At 31.6% G+C, this 13,822-nt stretch overlaps 1 protein-coding gene and 1 long non-coding RNA gene across 3 annotated transcripts; one reads left to right on the top strand and one right to left on the bottom strand.

The window, feature by feature from the left end:
• Window positions 1-2,401: 2,401 nt before the first annotated feature.
• Window positions 2,402-5,406, top strand: LOC109815271 (uncharacterized). 2 transcript variants are annotated; one of them, XR_014427901.1, is made up of 4 exons: window positions 2,402-2,611; window positions 2,808-2,969; window positions 3,148-4,712; window positions 4,815-5,406. It is a non-coding gene; the product is annotated as an uncharacterized LOC109815271 (long non-coding RNA). The 2 variants fall into 2 exon arrangements; XR_002241147.3 differs by having other exon boundaries at window positions 2,429-2,611; window positions 3,148-3,448; window positions 4,622-5,395.
• A 38-nt stretch (window positions 5,407-5,444) lies between these two features.
• LOC109815282 (tubulin-tyrosine ligase) lies at window positions 5,445-11,935 on the bottom strand. The gene is made up of 15 exons (XM_020379951.3): window positions 11,571-11,935; window positions 10,804-11,040; window positions 9,985-10,109; window positions 9,674-9,890; window positions 9,276-9,401; window positions 8,911-9,167; window positions 8,523-8,630; window positions 7,897-8,038; window positions 7,625-7,790; window positions 7,161-7,318; window positions 6,676-6,999; window positions 6,463-6,537; window positions 6,266-6,335; window positions 5,986-6,143; window positions 5,445-5,790 (listed from the first exon to the last, which is right to left on the bottom strand). The coding sequence occupies exons 1-15, from the start codon at window positions 11,859-11,861 to the stop codon at window positions 5,641-5,643; spliced, it is 2,604 nt and encodes an 867-aa protein (XP_020235540.2). The 5' UTR covers window positions 11,862-11,935; the 3' UTR covers window positions 5,445-5,640.
• Between the last annotated feature and the right edge of the window lie 1,887 nt (window positions 11,936-13,822).

Below are 13,822 nucleotides of genomic sequence, written 5' to 3'. Positions count from 1 at the left end.
AGTTTCTTATTTCTGAATGAATAGAGATATCCGATACAGATAACAAGGATAAAATATAACAGCCCTCATTACAACTCAAACAATAGTGAAATAGTAACGGACAAAATTATAAATTCAAGGCATCTCAACAATTTTAGTAATCATGGTTCATGTTCTTGTCACTTATGTTATTTTTTAATTCCTATGCCTTTCTTCTTACTTGGTTGTTTCCAAGTGATCTTGAGGAATTTAAAACCTATTGCACCTAATATAATGCCCTCTATTCTGCGGTTTATCCAACAATAACGATGCATGTACAATAATTTCCTGTGTCTGTCTTCAGCTTCATTCCGAATGACACTGAATAAGGACCATCATTATTGTTTTGTGACTGCTTTCGGTCTTGTGAACCTCTTTTTTCAGGTTACGTGTTTTCATTTCTTGTCTTTTTTTATTATAAAATTATCACCTTATTTTATTTTTAATTCGTTTCTTATTTTTAAAGATTCTTACAATATATATATATATATATATATATATATATATATATATATAAAAGTTATTCTCTATTTCTTTTATAATAAATCTTTAAACAAAATACAGCTTTCCAATTAGAAAGTGAAAATAGAAATAGCCCGGTGCTACTTGTTTCGTTTGCAAATTTTTTCAAGAGGTAGTAGTGCAGTTTTTCTGAAATTGTGAGTCCTTCGTGGAGTCTCTTGATCTCTAACTGTATTATTTAGGCTTTCGTGACCATCGATTGATATTAATTGCAATTTTTTTCCTATTAATTTTGCCAAATTTATCACCGAAAATTTGAAATTATGCATTTTACTATTCAACTTTTAAAATGTTGGACTTCTTATTACTTTGTTAAATGTTGATGTGTTATATGGATAGTTGATATAACATAATTATCAAATTAAAATTTAACATAACAAATCAATAATTAACTAATTACATTAGTTGTTAAAAAAAATTAATAGTGTTAGACAATCAATTATTAATGAGGTGACAAAATGTGAAAAATTAAGTTGTTTACATAAGCACACAAATGGATGTTTTAAAATTAAAGGGACTTAATTTAGAATTTGGTAAAATTCAAGTACTCCCTATTAACTATTTTTTTCATCATGTAATATCTCAAAACTAAAAATATAAGGTCAATCTACACTCATTAAACGTGATATTCACTAGTCAAACATTATTTTAACATAGCAAGACTAACTAATTTAACATGTTCCTTATTTTCCCATACAAAATAGCTTAAATTTAATTAATTTTAAATTTTGAATTGATTTTTTAATTTTAATACATTTTATTTATTAATAATAAGCACAAAGTCATAATTTAAATAAGTTATTTTATGATTTTATTTTCAATTTTAAAAGTTATGTCTTTGATTTATTCCTATTTAGTAAAATAAAATATTTATTATTAATCATAAATACATTTTGATATTTTTTTCTTAAAATATGTATTATGTCATTATATAATAATAATAATAATAATAAATTTATTTATATTATTTTATTTAAGTTTGTAAATACTTGTAAAATAAGTCAATAACAAAATAAAAAATTGAAATCATGTAATGCTATAATAATATTTGATCAATAAAAAAATGTCAGATTAATTTTTAATTTTCATATTTATATTAAAAAAAATGGCATCGTACTAACCCCTTATGAAAAGCATTTCGACCGTCCTCTAAAATAAAATTGTAGACTTTAATTAGATTATTAATAATTGTGACTTTGACTGTGACTATGTAAAATATTATCATTGTATACATATCTTATGATTGTTAATTCTACGCATCGTTGGTAATCACGTTATTAGTTATTGACGTCGAGTCTCTTTAGAAATTATATTTTATAGTTTTAATTTTCATTTCTGTTTTCTTATTATAACAATATATGGAAATTGGCATATTCAATGGGAACGATCAAACTTAATTTAAAATTCAGCATCTAAAATAAAAACTTAATCTACAATTGTTTTACTATGTAGTCGGTAATCATATCATTTTTTTAGTGACAAGTTAAAATCTTGTTAAAACAAATTAATATAAAATTTAGTCTTAGTATTCTCAAATTGTGATCCATGTAAACCTTTTGCTTTTCTGTTTTAGGCTTTACATTTTTTTTTTTATATACTTTTTTTAAATTTATCGATTAATCTGATGACGAAAATGAAAATATAAAAAATTACGAGGGCAAAATTATAAAAGCAAAAATAAAACCCCTATTTAACAATAAAAAAAATTATTTAAGCCAACTCCAACACATAGTACTTTCTAAGAAGACTTGAGGTGCCAGTGGTAACTCTAGCATCAAAGAAGACTTGAGGTGAACAACTAATGATGTTGTAAGGTGATTACTAATAATGTTTAAAATGAAAAACATTTTTTGGATTTTTCTAAATGCTAAATAGTGCTGGTTGCTTTATGCTTCCATTGTTTTTGACAAACACTTGCAGTGGAATAAGGATCACTTATGACTGCAACCTTTGCTTTGTTAGGTGGTGGAGAAATTTCCACATATTTGAGGTTACAAAGCTTTCAAACTGCCACCCACTTTGGATGTTAAACCTCTTCTTAAATCCCAGTTAGCGGTTGTTATTTATGATTGTGAGTCCTCTTTTTTCTGCAATATCACATGAACTAGAACTATACATTCGATTTATAGAGTAGCACATACTTATGTTCAGCTTCTTTATTAGCATTTTAGCATAGCATAGTTGATTTAGGATCTAATCCTGCAGTATATTCATGTTATTGAAGGAAAATTGTCTACTAAAAGTATTTCCTTTTTCATTTTACACAGCTGATGAGAAATACAGGAATTGTTCTGGTTTGCTTTCCCTAGACCTTAAACCCTAAAGTACAAAAAGTGGGAACGCTGTTACTATGTTTATGGAGTATGTGTTTACCACCCTAGCACTTTGCAAGTTGAGAAATGCTATGCAAATGATCCATATGCTAGAGGGTATGCTCTATTCATGCCAATTTACCATCAATTATCTTTGGCAAATTATTTCTGTACTCTTGATTCTGGCATTCATGATTAACATTTAGCAATACATCTTTTAAATGATTAGAGATAAAATCTAATTTCCCTAATGATTTGTGTATTTTAACCCCTCTTTTGTTCTGTGTTTAAGCAGACTTTCATCAGATGGAAGGCGGACTTTTCTGCTTAATCTTGACACTGAGGACTTAAAATCTGATGGATGGGATAATCTGGCTGATGAGAAACCTGTTATACATTCTTTCTCTGGTATAAGCATATATGAAATGCATCTAAGGTAGTGTTTGTTTCCAGGGATTTACTATTCACGAGCAAGGAAAGACGAAGAAAATTGTTGTTTGTTTCTGGTAATTTGCAACGACGGAAAGGCGAAAAAAAGGTGAGAGAAGCGTGGTTCGCGTCCTCGCACAAAAGCGAAGAAAGGAGAAGAAAGTCACGTAAGATTTGTGAAAACCCGGAAATGTCCCTGTCCCATGCATGCATAATCAATTATACGAAAGAAGCATAATCGATTATGGTTGGCCACATAATCGATTATGGCCTTGCATAATCGATTTTGGAACGGGCCGTTTCATAGATGGACGTTGTGGGTTAATTTGTAACCCTAGAACGGCCCGTTCTGGGTATCAAATTTTGTTTAATTAATATATTTTGTTATTATTATTTATTATTATAAATATTATTATTTTTATTTTTATTAATATTATTATTATTTATTATAATTAGTATCATTATTATTTATTATGATTCTTATTATTTTTCTAATATTTATTATTATTCTTATCATTATTTATTATTTTTTTAATAAATTATACCTATTAATATAATTTTATTGTAATTATTATTATTTACAATAAATAATATTATACTCATTTTTAATCCAACGATAAAAGTGTAAATTATATATTCATCTATTAAATTTTTAATTTTTATCTATCATTAAATTTAAAGTAAATATTTAAATTAAATTATTTTTAAATTAATATTTTATAATTTTTTTTAGTTAAAATTTATATATTTATCTTTTAATTATAATAATTAAAAACCTTTTTTTAATCAAAGGGCAAAATAGTAATCTTACATAATTATCAATTAAAAAACTTATTTTTATCTATCACATCAATCAATTCACTCACAAACTTTCTCTTCACTTTCCACTCATTTTCCCTTAATCCAAAGAACCTCACTTTTCACCCACTTTCCCTTCAAATCCCTCCTTTTCCACTCCCCATTTTCCATCCTCAAATCCAAACAAAGCCTAAGGGATTTCAAGTAACTGTTTACTGATGTCTTTAATTTTAATTCAAGGATCAGTTTTGTCTTTTATTTTTAGAAGTTTATAATAATGGATGTTTTTTATAATCCAGAAATTCAGATGATCTAGGTGAAATTACGAGTATACCTTGAGCCTTCAAATTAAAATTAAAATATGTTTTATACGTTCTTGTATGTGAAATAGATTTTTCAGAGTGCTCTCCTCTCCTTATGTGATTTGATAATTGCTTTGAAACTTATAATTCTGCTTTTGAGCACAAATGCCCAAAATATTATTCTAGAATACACCTAATTGCTGATACGACTACTCGTGATTTTGATGTTTGGTTCCATAGAAAGAGGAAAAAATAATTACAGTTAAGGCTTGCCCGGTCCTTAATTGCTGACAGGGACTCATTCCAACATGTTAGCATGACCAACAATCAGGTATCTTTACAATATTTACTAATACTATACTAAAAAGTATGTGCTTTGACTGCAAGGTGCTTACAGTAGAATTCATGTCATAATCATCACTACAATATGTAGAAGAGAATGAGAGACTCAGAGCTATTTTAGGAGAATGGAGCACCCGAGCTGCCAAGTTATTATTCAATAATAGTAATATATGCGAACAGCTACCAATCTACCATGTGTTAAAATATACTTGGGTTGGATTTTGCCGTATAAGTATGTTCTGCTGAAACCTTTTATCATGATATGATTAAAGCTTGAACGAGCACTGGAGGTTGAGAAGATGACAACGTTTGAATTACAAAGGAAGCTTTCAACGCTAAGAAGTCAATCGAATACCTCAGCAGAAGCAACTGAACATGGAGCTTAATTCACTAGTAGGGGCAGTCCCAGTTCATGTCGAGCATTTAACCTTGTTCTCACCATTTTAAAGAACACGTAGACGTGTCTACGGTACCTTCACTGTTGTAGAGAGATCCATTGTACATATTAGTTCAAAAAATGTGGTTTCATTTTTGTTTGGTAAGAGAAATACATGATGTAATTTAATTGAGTTATCGTGCACTATTGTGCTCAATGTTTGTATCTGGCCTAAAGATAAAAGTAGGTTACTTGAGCGAAGTAATATACAATTTAACTTGTTTCATAAATCAAAAAACTTATTCAAACTTAGTAATGGTTAATGACTTGATGGGAGCGATTCCGTAATGAGAATGGTCATTGCTGCATAATTGAAATACTCAAAATTGTTTACTTTTACCATCGTTAAACAAGGAAAATTATGGCACGTGCGGTATTACAAAACCACTTGGTCTATGACTATGACAAAAGGGCATCATACAAACACTTAACAATAGCCCATGCGCCTAAAACTAAAATTTTCAATTCTTTTATGATATGATTACAATGGGCTAACCTGTGAAATTTCATTCAAAAAGAGACACCTAAACACATTATTGAAGAAATCACAACCTTTGGCGACGCCTCCCTCTCCGACCACAATATCCATGTCATACTTGCAAGCTCTTGTACAATCCGGGCAATAAGTCACCTGCATCAAAGGAAATACATGCATGTTACATATAATATCGTAATTCACATAGGAAATACATTCTAAACAAATAATTCAATATATAAGTGTGACATTAGAGCCTGGAGCATCCTAAATTCGGAAGTGTTTAGGTTAAATTTTAAACTATGGTATTGAAAGTAGCATCGGAAGAGGACTAGTGCTTCATTTACAAACCTCTAGTAACTTAGGTTGGAAAGAGCTGTCCAACATGACATCTAAACCATACATTGCCCTTGATGTTGGACTATGCATCTCAGGATGAGCAACCGCAGCTGCCTCAAACACTGATCGAATCATATTTCTTACTCTTGTGTGTATATCCAACCATTTAACTGAGAAATACAGGGACAGGAATTTGTATCAAGAATTCAGTCAATAGTAAGCCATTTTGTGCATGCCACTAAAAGCTCATCTTAAATGTGGCAGATAATAAACATGATGCAGTCCCCATTACCTTGGTGTTCTTCCTCAAATTCCCTCACAAAATCGTTAACTTTCTTATGATTTATTCTTCCGCGATAATTCTGTAATCCATGAAGTGACTGTTATAAACTTGTAGAGAAAAAGAAAGCACTGAAATATTAAATATCTCAATTTCATCAAGTTTCATCTGAAATCTTGTTGCTAAATAAAATGGTACTCAAGACATACCATAACAGTGAAGTGAGTTTCATATTCAAAGAAACTACTTCTGTCTAAAGAATATTGGTTGTTGGCTATCCTAACCTGAAAATGAAATATAAAACCTATTTCCATTAGTATCTTTTAAGAGTATAACAATAAAATAAAGCTCCACAAATTTTCTTCATAGTCCATACGTATTAAGTTACTAAATGTTATAACTCAAAAGAAGAATCAGTGTACCCAGAAACAATCTGACAGGAATATCTCCAGAGGGTGCATGCTCCGAACCAGTACTATGTAACGGAGATCAAACTTTTTCCCCTGGAACAAAGCAGGTTGTTCAATATACTTCTGGCAAATCTTGGGACCAGTTTCCATGAGCCGGATTATTGCAGGCAAATTATCAGTTACAGTAGTATCAATAGTCCGGGCCATGTTCCAAGGTTTTAAGATCCAAAGATTGTCAAGTCCTTCCTTTTTGCGTACACAATAGTCACCAATAAGTTGAGATAGGTGTGTTTCAAGATTGTAAGTAGGCTGCAACCATTGAGGAGATCCATATGCCTGTATCAAGGTAAACCACCGCCCAAAGAAAAAAAAACAGTCCAGGTTATAAAATAGCCTCACTTGGAAAAGTTAATGAATTTGCATGCCAATGACATAAGTTTGGATAATCTCATTGGCATCAACACACAATGATCGATGTTAGTTATAACTACTATCACCTTCTGAATTGTCTCTGCTAAATGATGCTTCATAACAAGACACGCCTCAAACGGAAATTGATTAATGTATTGCTGGTCCGTAATTCCTGTGGCCTTCTTCATATCCTCATCTACCTGCACACTTGTCCATATTATATCTGCATCTTTTGGTTCCTTTGCTGTGTAGGCATACAAACATTCAAAAAGGGGTCAGCAATACAAAGTATACTTTTTTTAGACATGATGGCAACCATATAATAAAATCCAACAGAATTTTCTAACAACCAAAAGATGCAATTCTCCTCAAAAAAGAGAGAGAAGGTCCAAATCAAACAAGGAAAACTGAATTTATGTTCTTAACATGAAGATTGGCACATATGCAGTATGTTCCAAGTCACATGATCATCTAACCATTAATAACGAATTGCTTCAAAAGAACAAAAACAAATTGAAAGAAAGTTCAAGCATGAATGCATTTAACTTACTGATTACAAACTCAGGATGAGTCAAATATTCCTCTACATGAGGTATATCTGTGTAAACACGTAAAGGACGCCCATCAGGTTGACGAATACTTCTAGTCTCCGAAGACTGCATAGTGGGAGATATTAAATTTGTGGATAGCAATGTCTGATTGTGCTTCTCATATGCCTGAAAGCAGTGCACTAATGAGCTCCAAAATTTCAGGATACCTTTGTATAAAAGATCTTTAACATCAAAATAGAATCACAATCTATCTTAGTAATAGGAGAAATACATGGATAAAATAGTTCTCTGGAGTGTGGAACCAGGCAGTAAGCCTGGCAGAACGTTGTTTATCCTCTCCAATACCAAGAAGAAAATCGCGTGTGCACTCATCACCTTTCTGAACATTTTTTGTTGGCCATAGAATAGAAAAGCTGGAGAAAATGGGAAAGTTATTACTTGTATCATGATTAACTTTGACATATTACAAATCCAGAGGTCAATGCATGATATATGTGTAAGTCCATATTTTTCATGGGGAGGGGGCCATAGAATAGAAAAGTTGGAGAAAATGAAAGTTATCACTCGTATGACAAATTATTGACTTATTACAAATCCAGAGGTCATACCATGATAAATGCACAAGTCGATGTTTTGGATTTGGGGGGGGGCAGAGAGAAGTTTCAAACAGAAATCTCTAACATGATCCATACAGGTAACGTACGCAGGATACAATCATACAATAATGAGCAAGAAATAAGAATTGTAACTTTTACAAGATATTTATCACAAAAAAGGTGTTAGACTTCATGTGAAGTACAATTATATAGTAAAGCAGATGCTTTCATAGAGCTTGATAATATGACTCCACATCAATTGTCAAAGCACAAATCTTAAAATGAAAATATAGAAGATAACCTCACAGCTGATGCTAGATTGCCCTCTGGCATGAACAGAAAAGGTGCCACTCTGAAATTTGGCTCATCACTATGCCGCAAAGCTGAACCTAGTTCATCCATCACATACCTGAAAATATACAAGAGTGTGCAGTTCAAGTGATGTATCGTTGCGAAAAACTGATATAATTTGTGTAGCACTGCTATTTTGTTTCTATTCCATTTAAAGTACTGAACCCAACAATTTGAGTGGTCAAACATTGATAAAATTCCAAGGATTCAAGTAGTATTAAAATGATAAAGCATCAATCAGACCACCTTGATGAATTTAAAAATGCATTAATATAATGATCAAAAGAAAACTAGTGCTAAATTTAAATAAAGTAAAACAAGTAATATTCAGATCATACCATACAGATGTTTCATCTAACTTTTCTTCATCTGCAAGTCTATATGTCATTAGATATTGCCACATTGCATTTATAATACGGTCAGCAAGAGGCTCATCAGGAGTCCATTCAGGAAGACGAGGAAGAAGCAGTGAATCAATAACATGCTTTCCAGTTTCCAATATTTTGATTGCACTGATACCATTTAGCGCAGAAATGTTCGGAAGAGATTCTAGAATTTCAATGGCACTTTCTCCAAGTGGACCAGGAATATCCACCTGAAAATTGCTCATATGGAAATAAAGAAAAATTAAGCTAAATAAATAATAAAGGCAATTTTGAGGGACAGTTAAATTTGATAATTTTATAATATAAAACAAAACTACCTCCAATGAACATAAGCATGGGAATCTCCTCAGCAGATCTACCAAGCCAGCAAATGAGTTTTGCTCCAATGGATTTCCATGAATGTTCAAGCATGAAAGAGATGGCAAACAAGTGGGTGAAAATGCCTGAAAATGGAAGAACCATCAAATGATTTAGACTGAAAAAACACATCTGGGAATAATGAACTGCTGCACAATGCCAAGCATTAACATCTTTTATCAATCATGCTTTGTTTACCAATTACCATTTAGACATCAAAATTCCCAGATTTTTTAACTCATGCAATCAAATTTGTTCAAGGGAAATATTACATTCAAGTCTCCTATCTATACTCTTGAATCAAGAGCTACCAAAAAAGGGTGCAAAAGGCAGATATAAGCATAAGAAGCAGTTCAACCTTCTTGATTAAATTGTGAATGTTTCTATTTGAAAGGTCAAGAGAAGACACACTGTGCAGTGGGATGTCAGCCTGATCAGAATTCCCAGGGTTATCCTTTCCGTATATCCCTGCACAAAAGCCCAAGGCCCATTCCCCAAAATTGCTTGTGAAACTTGAATTATAAATTTCCAGTTCTGGCAACTCCTTAATAATCACATCTGCAAGCTCCCCATCACTAGAAGACAAAAGTAAAGCAATTTTAGCTCCCTTTAACAGGAAGGAGTGACTACGTGATTTAATTATTAATTTTTAAATATGAATGAAGTTACCCATTTTTAAGAACCGGGTTATTGTTGAGCCAAATTCCTTTAAGATGCTTAAATTTGATAACTTCTTGAACAACCAGTTCAGCATTATTGAGCTCATTTCCAAGCAAGCTAAGTGCCACCAAATCCTGAAACAATAGAGTGCACGAGTATTCAAATTAAGAAACGAATAACAGCAGCAAAAATGACATGATAAGAGCTGAGATAACAAAATAGCAAACAGAGCATAATAATAATAATATATACTTCTATACAAATAATAAAAGGGATCCTCTTATTTTGTGTCCACTTTTATCTTTCCCATTTTACCCTTAATAATTATACATAACCTCTAATAACCACACAAACTACTGAGATAAATTTGTTATTTTCTCTCTTTTTAAGCGGAAGCATGTAGTGCCTTTTTTTTTCCCACTAGAAATAGTAGTAGTAGTAGTAGTAGTAGTAGTAATAGTAATAGTAGGGTCAAACTAATCAATTGGTCCCTATAAATGACACTCATTTAGGATTAAAACTTAATCAATTGGTCTTAATACATCCTTACAGGGGCTAAAACTTAAGTTGCTTTACATAGATGAGTGACCAGATGATTATTTTAACCTAATAGTAAGAATTTAATTAAAAAGCACAACATTTTTAACTGATTATAGAATATCATATATAATAAATTTATCAACTTCTAAAATAATTACATTTAAAGTCATATTATCATGATTTTCAATTGATTAACAGAGTAAAAAACATGAATTCTATGCGTTGAATAAAGCATGTCGCTCCATGAAAATATTTTCCATAATGAAGAAGAAAAGGAAAGTTACAAACCGGAAACCTAGTTGGTAAGGAGAGAGACTGAAGCATGTCATCATCAATGTGAAGCCCCTCAAGCTCCAACCACCTCACCGTGCCGTCTCCTTTCTCCTTTGCCTCTCGAACATCACTCTCCAGAATTTCCACAACAGTACGCTCACCATTCACTTCAGCTTCACCATCCGAATTCACATCAACATCCAAACACATCATAGAACCCATCCTCTCGGCCAATCCTGGAACCTCGTGCAGCTACAACACAACCACCAAACACCAATGTCATCAGCACGAAGAGAAAGGCCTTGTTTGGAAAAGAAAATAAGGAAAAAATGCATTAAACTTGTGTTATAAACAATAAGTTAGCTTTATTCATAAGCCTGTTTGAATTAACTTCTTTATAAACACATTGTAGTTCGAAAAACTTATCCTAAAATACTTATAGGATATAAAAATAAAATAAGCTTCTTCATGACCTAAAATTAATTTATGCATAACCGCAAAAATTCTCCTACCTTATGCATAAGCTAATGGCACATTCATAAACTTATTTCATTTTTTCTTTCTCATTTTTTCCTCTGAGAAGTATTTCCAGAAAGTTTATCCAAACACGCACTCTTTTGTAGAAAATAAACGTGAGCATTTCTACATATCAACTTAACCACAACCACAAGCTAATTTGAGTATTTTGAGAAAAGTTTAATTTATTTATTCTTATTATTTACTTCAGTACTTATTGAGAATTTTACGCGAACATGCGAAGAGAAAACGAGTGAAGTGAAGACCTGCTTGTAGGCGTCGGAGAGTCGGAAAGTCCAGGCGTGATCGACGAGGAAGACGTCGGAGTCCCTCGGCATCGATTCGGAGGTGAGAAGGAGGCGCCTCTGACGGCCATCCTCGCACGGCTCGATCTGGAAGTGGTCGCCGCCGTCGAAGGACTCGCCGGAGAGCTTCTCGAAGAGGCGGCGGTGCAGTCGCTCCGGCAACCCCGACGCCGCAAGTAGCAGCGCGTGAACTTTGGCGAACTCTTCGAATGTTTCGATTGTTCTGTTCGTTGTGCCGCCCATGGCCACCATTGCTGCTACTGCTTGCTCTTCCAAGTTGTGCCACTCTCTAGTCTCTAGTGAAGCTCGGGGAATTAACTGGACTGTGTCTACGGAAGCCCGTTGTTTTGGATCAGCTTACGCTATTTACACCCCTCTTATTTATTATTACAACCTATTTCCCCGTATTTAATATAAATAAGTATATAGAAAAATAGGTCCCTAGAATAAGTTTACTTGTTTAATTTAATAATTCATATTTTATATTAAATTTTAAAATTTTAATTATTAAATTAAAAATTTTAAAAATCAAATTTACAAATTTATAAATAAAAAAAATTATTTAATATTTTATTTTATTAATTCAAATTAAAATATAAATATTTTATAATTATTTATTAATTTAATTTTTTTTTAAATTTGTAAATTTTAATATTTAATTTAAAAATTAAATCATAAAAATTTGATATAATATATGAATTATTAAATAGAGTAAATTTAAGTATATTTATTATTTAAATATATATATATATGAGTTGTTGATTATCGTTGTCACCCACCTTGCCTTTCTTTTTTCCCTTCGAGATCCTTAAGCTTTTGATTTGTTGTGTGACACTATTACAAGCTCAAACAACATTATGTATTTACTTATGGAGCCCACATACTTCAAAAATAGAAAAGTATCATGTTGTACTCATATAGGACACTGATACAACTCAAATATGTATGGATATGTATCTAAAAAGTGTCCAATTATTTTGAATTTTATTTATAAAAAAAGGATATGATTATGATACAAACAACTCACAATGATTGGATACAACTTTATAATATATAGTACGACTTGGATATGTTTTGTAAATATAATATAGTTTGACCCACAATCTTGACATAAATTGTTATTTTTATTAATATTTTTAAATTTTACTTTTAACATTAAATTTTAAAAAGCAAAACAAAGTTATTTAAAAGTAAATGTTATGTACCCTATATGATAGAGAGACGTTTATGCAACATCCTTGACATTGTGTTTCTTCTTTAAGCAACAACATCTCTCATATCTCTCCTTCTTAATGGTATTGCATATTATTCTAAATGGTATTGCATATTATCCTAGAGGTTTTCTCTCCAACATTGCATGATATCACGTACCTCCCTTCAAGCGATGACCCCTCTCTTTCCCAATGTTTCTACATATTCTTCTAATAGAGGTCTTTTATTTTTAATGAATTGCGTCTCTTTTCTCTTGACGTACGGTACTAGGTCATCTTCTCCTAGTTACTAGTGGAGTGTTTTGTTATGCTCTAGCATTTCTTTTTGATCCTTTCAATAAGTCTCTCTTTTTTTTGTTTTCTTTGTTGTAAGTTTCAATCTTGTGGTTTTGTTCTAGTGTAGTGATTTGTGAGCCTCTACACTCTAAATCTCTTGATTATTATCTATGTTGCTTAAAAAATATCTATTATTATCGGTATATTTGTTTCCTCAAAACCTCAAGATGATCATGCTCAATAAAGGCATTTGTTACTATGAAGGAAAAGGTAGGAGACCAAGTGTTAATAGGTTGTGGAGTTGTAATTTTTGTGAAAAAATGGACAAAAGTTTTCATACTCTAGGGTGAAATCACATTTGCTAAGATTTTTTAGTTCTAGAGTTATTATTTGTCCTAAATTTATTGTTGCATATTTCACTGATTTAAAAAGAGTTTGTGAAGAAGCTGAAAATTGATTAAAGTTAAAAATATTTCACTATCTATTGATAAAATGATTTCATTGTCAAACAAACAAGAAATATAGAAAATGAATTTAATGTTGCGAATAGGAATCATTGTAGGGAAGGGATAGCAAAAATGCTTTATTTTACTGGTGTTGGGGCCACTCGAGCAAATTCTCTCAAAACCTACTCAAAAAAAGGGAATCAAGTGTATACTTGCCATATAAACAAAGATCAAGCCAGACCAAAGGAATGTTGGTGTTCGAGGGTAGGTTGAGTAGTTT

Source organism: Cajanus cajan, chromosome 1 (assembly GCF_000230855.2).
Source record: "Cajanus cajan strain Asha chromosome 1, NIPB_CcT2T_4, whole genome shotgun sequence".
Lineage (NCBI taxonomy): Eukaryota > Viridiplantae > Streptophyta > Magnoliopsida > Fabales > Fabaceae > Cajanus > Cajanus cajan.
This window is presented reverse-complemented; position numbering and strand designations above follow the sequence as displayed.